We start from the raw sequence: 13765 nt of genomic DNA, 5'->3' as shown, positions 1-13765 counted from the left end.
GAGGCTCGGGAAGGAGGGTTTTGGGGAGGGGAGGGACCTCAGTAGGGTATATGCCCCAGATTCCACCCTCCAAAACAGCCATTTCCTCCAGGGCAATTTATCTCTGTCACCTGGAGATCAGCTGTAATTCCAGGTTGGCAACCCCATGTACTTATCACTTCCTGCCTGTGCCATCATCCGTGAGAAGGAACATATTTTTGCCCCTAACGTTGCCCGAGCCAGATTGTGCCTCTAATACTAATGCTCAGCCTGCAAAGGGGAGACATCCGCTTGGTGGAACTGAAACCAACCAAGTACCAAGGTGCAAAATGACTAAAACTATTCCTGGTTCCACTCTCTTCCCCTTCCCCAAGTTACTTTCTTCAGTGAAAGGCATTCTTTACCACAGGGGACAACTCTCATAGGCCATTTGAAGAGCTGCAAACCTGGCCACAGCTGCTGGACTGTACCATTCCCAGTTACAGGTGGGGGATTTCCCTTCTTGAACACCCCTCCCGCCATAAAGGACTTCTTGTATAAAGAAAACCAGAACCTGCCTCCCTGACACGCTGATTCTCTTTGTGGAAGGAATCGTTTTAGAGCGGGAGCCAGTCAACCAGGCAATCTCCCCCTCTGAGGTGGTACAGTCCAGGAAGAGCTATCCACTGAAACTCTCCCAAGGGGTAGAACTCAGCTCCCTTCAGATTTTGTGATGAGACCTGGGGTAGCTTCTCTGCCAAGACAATTCTAACAGGCCTGCTTGGAGCTTAGTGAGGTTTCAGAGATCCCTTCCTGCCGTTTGGAGTGAGCATGACAGAGCTCATACAGCTGCCTTAGCAAGTGTGTGTGTTGGGCGGGGGGGGGGGGGGTGGGGGACAGTGGAAACATCCCCGTTCAGTCCCTCTTTCTGTGGTGTGCACCAAGGCCAGTTTATATAAGCAGGAGAATCTGAATTTGAGAGTCAAATTTCCCCTGGGATGCACCGTGCCAAGCTGCGATGGACGATGGAGATGGAACCTGTACATTTGAATGCTCCTCTGAGGGGTGAGGGCATTCCTGCCTGAAAAATTAGCCCCGAGCGAGAAAGAACATGTTACCACCTACATGTCTCTCTTCAGAGTGGAGATGTTTCTTAGGCAAAGGGCCAGACGTTCAAACGTTGTAACCATTCCACAATTATTGACAGTCTGCAGCGCTACCCTCAAGGGAAAAAACACCGGCCGCTTGATGCAGTGTAACCAGGCCTCTTAGGGCCCGTCCCGCAGAAGCCAGGATTATTCCAGCCTGTGGGGCTGCCAATCTCTAGGTGGGGCACAGAGTTCTCTGACAATCACAGCTGATCTCCAGAGAGCAGTTCCCCTCGAGAAAACGACAGCTTCAGAAGTTGGGTTACATGGGACCACATCCCTGCACATCTCCCTCCCCAAACCCCCAAGCCAGAACTGGAACTAGGCCTGCTCTGAACTGAAGAAGGGACAAGCCCCTTTTCCAGCTGCGCAGGGATCTCAGCCGCTCTGTTCGCTGCCCACCTCTGGCTTCCGTCCCGTGTTGAATGAGGGGTGCTCTCTCTATTACATCTTGGCATCCAGGTGAGGTGGTGTCTCCTTCATCAAGACAGATGCTTTTCTTTGACAGGTGCTACTCAACGGCGCAATGCAGGGATCCTTGGCGGAACCTGCGTCGTGATCATCATCTTTGGCGCGTGTCTCCTTTATGGCTGGTAAGTCACGGGGCCTTTGGGAGCAGTTGGCAGCATTGGCCCCTTGAGCTGGGCTGCAGTGTGTGTGTGTGTGTGTGTGTGTGTAGGGGACAGCTGGTGTTCCTTTTCATGCCACATGAACAAAAGTCATCTTTTGCATCTCCTGGAACAGCTGGCTGTTAAATGAGTGGCATCAAGAGGAAGGCCAATGACCAGACTTCCAGACACAAAAGAACGACAAAAACCCCTATTGCCAAGGATTAATCAATAGTCCCTGGACACTGTTAGGCTGTGATAGATGGATGCAGGGCTTTTTTGGTAGAAAAAGCCCAGCAGGAACTCATTAGCATATTAGGCCACACCCTTGACAGCACAGCCTATTAGCATATTAGGCCACACACCCCATGTTACCAGAAGTGTGGTCATCTAGCCACACCCACCTTTTGCTTGTTATTCTGTTTATCATTTTGCCAAAACCCAGGGCCTTTTTTTGTAGCAGGAACTCCTTTGCATGTTAGGCCACACACCCCTGATGTAGCCAATCCTAATGAGTTTCTGCTGTTGGGTGTGGCCTATCATGCTAATGAGTTCCTGCTGGGTGTGGCCAACTCAGGAGCCAGCCGGAACTCCGTTCCTGTGCGTTCCTGCCCCAAAATAGCCCTGGATGGATGCATGCTGATCCCAAGCTGCTCAAGGCTCGATCTGAGGAGCTGCCTGTGTGTGGTACATACCAGAACCAGTAGCAAGACTGTCATGGCCGGCCGGCCGAGAAACGCATGCTGGGAGCCATACTTACGTGAAAGAGCTAAAGAGGGCATGATCTCCACAGTTCTAAAAATGACAGGCAAAGGAAGTCACGCCAGTCAAACTTCACCTCAAGTGGGTTTAGATTGCTGCTATAAACCCTCTCCCACTTCTGCCACCACTGCGCAGCCAGCTAGAACTTGAACTCGCAAGCCAAAGAAAACTCGTGACCCAACCCAGAGGTTGTGATAGAACAGAGGAAGGCTGGATCCTTCCTAGCCTCTACTCCACTAGCCACCCCGCCCCATAGGGTATATGCATGAGGCTTTTGGGTGTAATTACTCAGAGTTCATTTCCCTAGAAATGACAGAGAACACAGATCCCCCCCCCAACACACCCACACTCACTCTTGCTTTGATCCACTAAGTTGTCAATTCCCATGCTATGCCGCTGTAAAAGCATAGCCATCCACTGATGGTTAAAGCAGCTCCCCCCCCCATCCCAGCAAAGCTGGAAACGAGAGAAATACATGAAGCTGGAAAGCTACACTGATATCCTTGCTAGCAAACCTAAGAAGACCCCAACTGGATCAAGCCAATGGTCCATGGAGACCAGCATCCTAATGGCCAGCCAGTTGTCCTAGAGGGCCAAAGAAACAAGGCATAGAGCTGGTGGCTCTTCCCTTGTGTTGCCTCCGAACACTCGTTAACTGCCTCTGGACCTGGAGGTTCCCTTGATTCACCATGGCTAGAGGGTCACTGATGGACCGCTCCTCCCTGGAACTGTCTAATCCCCCTTCAAAGCCACCTGGGTGCACCGACATCACCACATCCCCGGAAATGAATTACTCATTCAGTAAAGCAGAACATTTATCTATCCTGGACCTATTATTGCCCACCAACATTATGCTAGGTAAATGTTTCCCTTGCTCGAAAGCCAGTCGAATCCGACTCTAGGGTTGTGGTGCTCATCTTTGTTTCAAAGCCGAAGAGCCAGCGCTGTCCAAAGACGTTTCCGTGGTCATGTGGCTGGCATGACTAAACACCAAGGCGCACAGAACGCTGCTACCTTCCCACTGAAGTGGTACCTATTTATCTACTTGCAATTTCTTGCTTTCAAACTTCTAGGTTTGGCAGGAGCTGGAACTAGAGACGGGAGCTCACTCCGTCACGCGGCACACTCGGGTCTCGAACTGCTGAACTACCGACCTTCCACAGCCTGCAGTTCAGCATCTTAACCACTTGAGCCACCGCAGCTCCTGACATTATGCTAACAGAACGTAATTTACAAAATGAAAGCGTAATAACAGCCAATCAGCAAGTGCAAAGGGAAAACACAAAATGCAGATCTCAAAAACACATACACAGGGCATGACTAGAAATATCAGCAACAAGTACCGTAACAGCTATCAGTATTGTTGTTTCTGTATAGCCTAAATTTATTGGGGGGGGGGAGGTGGATTACTTGTATTTCCAGGTTTGTTCTTGTGGGTTCATCTGGTTCTCTACTCTCTCGCCTTTTGGGGTTTTTTAAAAAAATAGTTGTTGGGGAAGCTACTTTGCCCTATCCATGACAAAAGGTTTGGTAGCTTGTTTGAGGAAACAGTGGCCATTTTTGCCAGTGGCTCAGGCGGCTATTGTGGCTGAATCCCGGTGATGTGTAATGTCACTGCAAATAAATCAGGTAGGGGTGATGGGAAGGGGGAAAGGAGAGAAGTAACTCTATCAGTTCCCATGTGATTTCACAGATAAAAATGCCCCCTCCCGTCTGCTTTAAGGCCTGGTAGAGAAAAAAGACAGGCGCCCATATTGTGTCTGTCTTTTTCCCCGTACAGAACTTAAAGCCGTATCGAGAAGAAGTGGGTAGCATTTCTGTTCTAAGGAAAACAGCACGGAGGGACACTGATATACCCCTCCTCCTCCCAGCATCATGGCCCTGATCCGTATCACAGCCTTCTGCAACTGCTTTTAGCAGCTAAATTATACATCAGGGTTCTGATCACAGACTCCCCACCCCCCACGCCACGAGCAATTTGGCCCTTGTACATTAACCAGAGCCCTTGGGTCAGCTTGCTGTAGGGGAGAGGGAGCCAGTGTCTTACCCAAGCTCATAAAGCCTTGCATTCCGGGGAAACCCCCCACCCCACACTGAGTCCTGGTTTGCTTCTTCTCCTTATAGCAAATTTAGAGAGTTCCAAAGGAAAGAAAGACTGTCTGAGGGGCCAGTGAGTGAAGGCAACATAGACGATTACCTGGTCAGACTCTTGGATGACGAGAGCATGGCAGACTCAGAGCCCCAAGAGGGGACTGCGTCCCTACAGGCCGAAGACTCTTGGACACAAAGACGAGGCTCTAAGCAGGTGGGATGGAGCCCCGAGCCCGTGGAGCTGGAGGAACTCAGGATGCAGCGACAGTGGAGCCCAGAACCGAGCCTAGAAATGAGCCCGGGACCAAGCCCAGAACCACCGCCGCTAAGCCCAGAAACACCGCCACCAAGCCCAGAACCGCCACCCCCAGCTCTGGAAGCACCGCCGCCAGCTCCAGCTGCTCTGCCGCCCCCAGCCCCGGAGGCGCCGCCACCCCCAGCCCCGGATGCGCCTCCGCCACCAGCACCGGATGCGCCCCCGCCACCAGTTTCATAAGCGGGAACGCTGGCAGCTGAACGGGAGCCAGCACTGATTGGACAACAGGTGGTGGAAGAACAACCTGATAGGGCAATCTCTATGTACCTTGACCTCCTTCAATAAAAGAGTTTAGTTTTATGCTTATTTAGGTAGTCTTGGACCCCTCAGTCTGTATATCCCTTTCCAGACATCCCAGGAGCCTCGGTTCCTGACCACCCTAGAGTGTCGCCCCTCCTCATCCCACCCACTCGGGGCTCCTGTTTTTCAGCAGCTGTATGACGAGCACAAAGGTGGCAGAGGCCGCTTTCTAGATTGTCACTGGAGAGGAAACAAACTGAATTTCTGGGGTATGTGCACATGTTAAAGTAGCCTCACCAGAGAAATACTTGGAGATTTGGGGGGGGAGGGGGGGGAGCCTGGGGAGGGCAGGGACCTCAGCAGTGTACAGTGCCACAGAGTCCACCCCTCCAAAGCAGCCATTTTCTTCAGGGGAACTGATCTCTATTATCTGGAGATCGGTTGTTAATAGCAGGAGATCTCCAGGCCCTACCTGGAGTTGGCAACCCATTGCTAAAGGCATAGGCACCCCACCCTGGGGCAAAGATAAAACCCCTGCTTCCACAGCACTGCAGCCAGCTTGCAGTGGAAATGAATGAACACAGGCCATGGTACTGAAAAGAAAGGTTTTTGAAATTGCAAAGCAGAATTCGCACAAAAAAATCCTTGTTGCGGAGGGGGCGTGGCTTCAGGTCAGACTGGGGAGAGAGGCGTCCCGCAATCTGGTTTGGTATTCGGTGGGCCAAAGGTCAGCTCCGGTACTGGCAGAATAACATCATCCGTGCTGGCGAGTTCATCCATCCTTCATACAAGCTCCTTCTGTTAACCACAAAACTTGGTGTGGGTGGTCACCTGAGAAAAAGAACAGATGGAGATCGAATTGAGAATGGGATGACACCAAGGTGCGCCAGTGTAGAACTTGAGTGCAGGAACTGGAGAGTGTGGCACTGGGGGTGGGGAACGAACCTCAGTAGACAACATCCTCCTATTCTTTAGAAGGGAATAGAAGGATTCTCATGGTAAAGAGCTGGTACTATGGTTGGCTGGTTTGTTTTGGTACAGTTGCCATTTCTCAGCTAGCTTCTGTCGCTCTGGTGTGAGATACCACAGAATCAAACTGATGTTAAGAACCCCAAAGCACACCAGGCCAGGATTCCTTAGCAACTTCAGTTCTTAGGAAGGGATCGTATAGGGATTAGAGCCAGGGCTCTTTTTGTAGAAAAAGCCCAGCAGGAACTCATTAGCATAATAGGCCACACCCAGCAGCAGAAACGCATTAGGATTGGCTACATTAGGGGTGTGAGGCCTAACATGCAAAAGAGTTCCTGCTACAAAAAAAGGCCCTGGGTTTTGACAACAAACAAGGTAAACAGAATAACAAGCAAAAGGTGGGTGTGGCTGGATAACCACACTTCTGGTAACGTGGGTGCGGCCTAATGTGCTAATGAGCTGTGCTGTCAGGGGTGTGGCCTAATCTGCTAATGAGTTTCTGCTGTTGGGTGTGGCCTATTATCCTAATGAGTTCCTGCTGGGTGTGGCCTATTATCCTAATGAGTTCCTGCTGGGTGTGGCCTATTATCCTAATGAGTTCCTGCTGGGTGTGGCCTATTATCCTAATGAGTTCCTGCTGGGTGTGGCCTATTATCCTAATGAGTTCCTGCTGGGTGTGGCCTATTATCCTAATGAGTTCCTGCTGGGTGTGGCCTATTATCCTAATGAGTTCCTGCTGGGTGTGGCCTATTATCCTAATGAGTTCCTGCTGGGTGTGGCCTATTATCCTAATGAGTTCCTGCTGGGTGTGGCCTATTATCCTAATGAGTTCCTGCTGGGTGTGGCCTATTATCCTAATGAGTTCCTGCTGGGTGTGGCCTATTATCCTAATGAGTTCCTGCTGGGTGTGGCCTATTATCCTAATGAGTTCCTGCTGGGTGTGGCCTATTATGCTAATGAGTTCCCCTAGCTCTTTTTCTACGAAACGACCCCTGCATACGTATTGTTCCGATACCGCAACATCACTTTGAAAGTGATGTCATCAAGTTAGCGTGATGCTCTAAGATTCCCCTCAAACTCTATGGTATGCATAGATTCCATAAAGTCTTTAAAAACGTAGCCTCAGGTCAAACCTATGATGTCCCCTGCCCCAAGATGAAGGCAACCCGCACCAGCCATGTATAGGGCCCACCTCTAGTGCTTAACAACCTCTGTGTTTTCACAGACCTGACAACCAGGTGGTTATGGACACATCACTGAGCTGCCCTGTATGGCAGGGAGGCCCGCCTGGGTTCAGCTGGGAAGGCCACGAGTCGAGCAGACCTGCCTTAGGTGGGATACAAGAACAGGCAGGCAATGAGGTAACAGGCTGGGGGTGGGTGGGAAGCGTGTCTCCTTTCAACTGATGAGACAAAACCAGCATCGGCTGTCTCTGGTTTCAGGTCATGAAACACTGAAAGTTTTGACGAAGCTGTTGAAAGAGGGACAAAGGGAAGTAACCAAGCAGAAGGGAAAGGCAGAGCTGCGGCTCTCCAAGCAGGCCTAAGAATATCAGACAGACCAAAGGGAAGATTCGTCACCCTCTTTGCAACAATGGGGTCTAAGGACAGCTGGTTGTCCCTAGCAAGTTCTAGGGCTGCCCTGGTGGGGGGTAAGCGGGTAGGGGTGCCAGATCCAGGCTGGGAAACTCCTGGAGATTTGGGGACAGAGCCTGGGGAAGACGGACCTCAGCAGGGTACAATCCCACAGGGTCTGCCCTCCCCAGCACCCATTTTCTCCAGGGGAACTGATCTCTGTAGTCTGGAGATTAGCTGCTTGGTGTAGTGGTTAAGAGTGGTGGACTCTAATTTGGAGAACTGGTTTTGATTCCCCACTTCTCCATATGAAGCCCGCTGGGTGACCTTGGGCCAGTCACAATGAGCTCAGAGCTCTCTCAGCCCCGGCTACCTCACCGGGTGTCTGTTGTGGGGAGAGGAAGGGACGGAGGTTGTAAGCCACTCTGAGAATCTGAGTAAAGGGCAGGGTATAAATCCAATCTCCTCCTCCTCCATTCCAGGGGATCCCCAGGTCCCACCTGGAGGCTGGCATCCCTACTAGCAACCGGTGCTTAGAAGTGTACTGCTTCTGAACATGGAGATTCTGTTTGGCTACCATGACTAACACTCACCCTCAATGAATCTATCTAAGGCCCTTTAACAAAACACACACACCCTGGGGCACTGCGTTCCATAAGACAATTATACGTATGGTGGGGAGAAGCGTTCATTTTTTAAAAAAAGTTGAAGGCTCCATTCCTGACTCTCTCACACCAGTTTGACACATCAAAACATAGCAGGAGAAGCCTCCCCCCCCCCCCCGGATAAGGCTACCCAGAAAAACCTTTGCCTACTAGATTTCGGCATGCTGGACTACTGTTAAAGCACGGGAGTAGGGCCAGTAAGAATAGCCCAAACCAGCAACTCTCTCTGAGGCAGAAACCATTCAAAGGGAGGGTGCTAAGAAGCCCTTGGCTAGCCCAGGACAGACAGAGACAGACAGCCGACCTGTTCCTTTCTATTCCAGGTTGGAGAGATGGCCAGCCTTCTCTTATGAGGAAATTATTCCAGCCTTTGCTGCTTCAAGATCCAGGCCTCGAGGAGGCCCTGCTCCCAAATACACAGGAAATGCATATTTGTGCTTTGTTCAAAAACAGGAACAGGAGTTAACACAGAGACCAGGAGCTACGGGATTTGAAGTCCCTGGTTTGCATCTTCCCTCTGCCTTCAACATCATGGGCCAGCCTTGGGCAAGTCACTTTCCTGGACACAGGCTGGCCATCTGTAACATGGGAATAATAATATCCCTCTACCTTACAGGGTTGTTGTGAAGACTACTGCTTTGAAAACTCAAAAGCAATGCAGGACCTGGGGTACAGGTTCAAATCCTCCACTCTGCCTTCAAAGTTTGCCGGGTGACCTTGGGCCATTCAGAAGGGCATGGGGGAAAAGATGTGGTCTATGCATTAGGGTTGCCAAGTGTTACCTTCCTCCTTAGCGGGGGACTCCCGGGCCAATCACGGAGTTTTCCCTCGTATGACCGTGGCCGCGCCCCCAGCGTGCCCAGCGTGCCTACGTCACTTGCTAGTGACGCGCACACCGGGGGCGGGGTTCCCCCGGGCCCCGATTCCGGCGCGTCGGGAATCGGGGCTCCGAAACGGGGGATTCCCCGCCCCCCGGCTGCATTTGGCAGCCCTAGTTGTGTGTGGCCTATTATGCTAATGAGTTCCTGCTGGGTGTGGCCAACTTGGGAGCCAGCCGGAACTCCGTTCCTGTGCGTTCCTGCCCAAAAATAGCCCTGGTTTAACCTACTTCCCAGGGTTGTTGTGAGGATCAAAAGGAAGAGATGAGAACAATGTAAACTGGCTCTCAGTTCCCATGGGAGAGAAAGGTGGGGTATGAAGCAAGTAAGTAAATAAACAAATATCCCTCAGTCTCCGTATGAGGTGTTACAATATAGCAAGCAATGTGCGGATTTCAGCAAGACAATCAAAGGTACCCAGAGTTGGCTAACATACAATGTAATATCTATATTGCAGAGTTACAACGCTTTATGCCCATTTGATGAAGTGCAAAAGACAACTTACTGAATGGTTGGATGGACAGGTAGATAAACAGCTAGATAATCTTAAATCTCTCGAGTCAATAAACAACAAAAAGGAAAGATATTTTTGTATAAATTCCGGTATGACATGAGATGTGAGATTTTAATAGCTGACAAAATAAATGCACAAATTAAAGCTGCACAAAATTCTTCTATGAATAAGAGAAATTTCTAATCTGTGCAGTGACTTTGACTGCTATTAATATTTCTTTTCGCTTGGAAGCCTCCATATTTATGGCAGGGGTAAGCTTGCTTTCCCATGATCTAGTGACTTGCATTTTTGTAGCTAAACATGGGAACTTTATTAAATTCCCTTCAAAGCTTTAGAACAGAGGAATCTATATGCCACAAGATAACTGCATTTGGAAATTAGGTATTTTATGTTCTTCCCCAATGTGACTAACAAGAGGAAGAGGAAGAAGAAGAGTTGGATTTATACCCCACCCTTCATGCAGAGTTTCAGAGCAGTTTACAATCTCCTTTCCTTCCTCTCCCTACAACAGACACCCTGTGACAGTGATGGCTAACCTTTTAGAGACCGAGTGCCCAAACTGCGACCCCAAACCCACTTACTTATCGCAAAGTGCCAACATGGCAATTTAACCTGAATACTGAGGTTGTACTTTAGAAAAAAATCCTCATACATTAACTTAAGATGATCCAAACAAAGTAAGGAAAGCAATCCCAAATGCTTTCATTTACTTGAAATTATTTGGCAGAGAATTCGACACTTTAATGACGCTCTGGGCCTGGCTGGGGCGATGGCACGCGTGCCCACAGAGAGGGCTCTGAGTGCCACCTCTGGCAACCGTGCCATAGGTTCACCACCACTGCCCTGTGAGATGGGTGGGGCTGAGAGAGCTGAGAGAACTGTGACTGATCCGAGGTCACCCAGCTGGCTGCATGTGGAGGAGTGAGAAATCAAACCCAGTTCTCCAGATTAGAGTCCACCACTCTTAATCACAACCAATGTTCCCTCTAAGCTGTGGAGTCTTGTGAGCAACAATGCTACTTTGTGAGCTACTGGCATTAAAGTTGTGAGCGAGCGATTCAAGTGCTGCATAAATTAGTTTGCTCTGGAGCCCTCCTTCCTGAGCTAAGACAAAAATCTGTGAGCCGGAGGCTAAAAAACGGTGAGCTAGCTCGCACTAACTCAGCTTAGAGGGAACATTGTGTGCTGAGAGGAAAAATGGATGGACAGAAACTGAACAGCTTTGCGTGGCAGGCGGTGGAAGCAGCAAGAAAATCTTAGCTAGCTGAATTTCTGCCCTTGCTAAGAGCACAGGAACTCTGCCAGTAAACAAACATGGCATCCCCAATTAATCATGTTGAACATCTTTATAAAGCCACTGGAACCTGCGGCTAGACAAAATGCTCTCAAATGTATTCTGACAACCAACTTGGCTTTAAACATACGAATTCAGGAAGCTCTCTAAGGAGCCTGGCATTGCCTCCTCTGGCTGGCCATGGCTCTTCAGAGCAGGGTTGCAAACACTGGGTCAGGACAGTCCTGGAGGGGCAGGGTTTGGGGAGGGGAGTCCACTCTCCGGAGGCGCCATTTTCTTCAGCAGAACTGAAGCTCGGTCATCTGGAGTCGGAGATCAGTTATAATCCTAGATCTCCAGGTCTCACTTAGAGGTTGACAACCCTAACTTCAGAAACCTTTTGAGCCCAGCGACCTTGGGATCCTGACAATGGACCTGCCAGGAACTTTACCTGAGACTTTCCCCAGGCAAAGCGGGCGCTCTGTCACTACAGGCCCTCCCGTAGTAGCGCTGCCTGGGAAGGCTCAGGGATTTCTGAAAGGCCAGGGGGTGAGGAAGATATGTGGGCAGGGCAGATATAACACACAGGGTTGACCGCTCCCGGTTAGGAATGCCAGCTCCTGGTTGGGAAGCACCTGGAGATTTTGGAGGTGGAGCCTGAGGAGGGCAGAGTTTGGGGTGAGAGGGACTTCAGTGGGGTATGACGCCATAGAGTCCGCCTTCCAAAGCGGCCATTTTCTCCAGGTGAACTCATCTCTGTCACCCGGGGACCAGCTGTAACAGCAGGATGTCTCCAGCCACCACCTGGAGGTTGGCAACCCTAATATCACAACAGACTTCAAACTATACTAGGTGAGTGGATCGTGAGGATTCCCACTAAGGTGCCTCTGACTTCAATGGCTGCGTAGAGAACTCGCTCTAGGTCAGGCTGCTAAACCCATTGCCGTTCTGTGCTCTGTCAATTGGTCTAGAATCGCTACTCGCCCCTCACGCACAGTCATAAATGCCAGCTGGGTGTGGAGGGCGTTGTCAAGTGGTAGCCCACTTATGATTGGTTGGCCATTGCCCGCCTCTGTGTAGCCGCTCTGGGCTTCCTCGGGGGTCTCCCAGGCAAGTGCTAACCAGGGCTGACTCTGCTTAGCTTCCAGGATCTGACAAGATCGGGGTTACCTGGGCCATCCCGGTCAGTGCAAATGCTGGTCGGAACCCCAAATGGTGGGGGTGTACCCACCTTCTGACTGCTCTTCCATCACCCTAACTGCGGGTAATTGCTACCGTGGGGCATCTCGGGGCTAGGCCCCCCGACATGCTGACAAAGCCCCCTGACTTCCCATCCAGCCCAGGGCGACACGGGATTAATTTGGTTAGCCAGTGCCCCCTAAGAAATTTAAATGCCCCCCGACTTTAAAAATCCCGGCTACGGGCCTGATCCAGACACCATAAATTGTCTGACAAATGAACGGGGGAGGTGAAGACAGATGTCTCCTCGCCCACAAGAATGTTCAGGTGGCTGTCAAAGTTGCCAAATGGCCACAAAAAAATCTGTCACCTGTCCTTGTGCTTTTCAGAGCAGCTTGGGGAACAGAAATCTGGAGGCCAGGTTTTTCACTGCACGAAGGGAAACATTCCCAGCTAACATTTGTCTGTCAAGTGGCTGTTAAAGGCATAGACACAGTGGCCTGCTCAGAAGGATGCCAACTCTAAGTTGGGAAAGTCCTGGAGCTGGGGGGGGGCAGCTGGGGAGGGTCCAGTGCCATAGAATCAACCCTACAAAGCAGCCATTTTCTCCAGGGGAACTGATCTCTGTCATCTGGAGATCAGCTGTAATTCTGAGAGTCCTCCAGGCCTGACCTGGAGGTTGGCAGCCCTAAAGCTGACCCTCTTAATGGCTGTAAGGAACAGGCCCAAGAAAACCAGCCAGGGGGCAACCACGTTACCTTTACGCTGCTTCCCGGCTGCTCGACACCGTCCTCATGGCCAGCCCACTGCTCTGGCGCCGAGACCAAGTCCGTGAGATCTTCCTGGCGAGCCGGGCCAGCGTGCCTCCCTTGGCGCCGTAGTCCCTCGCCAGCTCTTCAGGGGCGATCTCAATGTTGCCCGTGTACCACATGATCCAGCCCAGCAGGCTCAGAAACACCAGCACTGCACCCGAGTATATCAAAAGGTCCCCAAAATCCCGGCCTCGGAGGCGTAGCCGGGCAAAGATGCCCGTCAGGAGGGCTCCTGTGCCCGCAGCGTCCATGAGCACTGCAAAGACCAATGCCAGCCGACAACGGCCCAGTCCAGAAGACCCCATGGGATGGGGGGGCCAGTGGGTGCGTGAGCACCTTTCTTCAGCACCTGGTTTGGAGGGGTGAGATGCAGGCTGAGAGAGTGAGATTAGACAGGCTGGAGGTGAGACAGAGGGGGGGAGAGGGAGAGAGAGGGGGGGGGAGGCTAGCTAACCTGGGTAGGGGACAAAAGAGCAGGTCCCAGAGGTAACCAAAGAGGCAATTTCAGAAAGGAGGGGGAGAGGGCCTGCGTAGGACCCACAGACAAAGCCTTGTTAGTTGGTTTCAAAAAAAGAAAGAAAGAAAAGGAGGGGGAAAAGGTGAAGGGCCTCCCCAGGTCCAGAGAAGGAAGAGAAGGAGCGGCCCCGGGGAAGAGACCTGGCAAAGCCGTCCAACCAGTTCTAGAGGGGAGGGACCAAAACAGGTATCGGAGGAATTAACTCTACCTTCCCCTGAGAAGCCTGGAATTCTCCGGGCGCCCAGTGCCACTCTCCCCCAT

The 13765-nt window shown here is 51.2% G+C and overlaps 1 protein-coding gene across 1 annotated transcript; it reads right to left on the bottom strand.

Moving 5' to 3' along the window:
* Positions 1-5722: 5722 nt before the first annotated feature.
* On the bottom strand, positions 5723-13765 carry TMEM238 (transmembrane protein 238). The gene is made up of 2 exons (XM_015414414.1): positions 12934-13765; positions 5723-5954 (listed from the first exon to the last, which is right to left on the bottom strand). Exon 1 carries the CDS (start codon positions 13290-13292, stop codon positions 12936-12938), a length of 357 nt encoding a protein of 118 aa, XP_015269900.1. The 5' UTR covers positions 13293-13765; the 3' UTR covers positions 5723-5954; positions 12934-12935.

This window comes from Gekko japonicus, unplaced genomic scaffold, assembly GCF_001447785.1.
Source record: "Gekko japonicus isolate JY-2015 unplaced genomic scaffold, Gekko_japonicus_V1.1 scaffold243, whole genome shotgun sequence".
NCBI classification, from domain to species: Eukaryota; Metazoa; Chordata; class Lepidosauria; order Squamata; family Gekkonidae; genus Gekko; species Gekko japonicus.
This window is presented reverse-complemented; position numbering and strand designations above follow the sequence as displayed.

What these genes read in the sequence shown, in the direction of transcription:
- TMEM238 (XM_015414414.1), bottom strand. Translation starts at nt 13,292, where the DNA reads ATGGGGTCTTCTGGACTGGGCCGTTGTCGGCTGGCATTGGTCTTTGCA.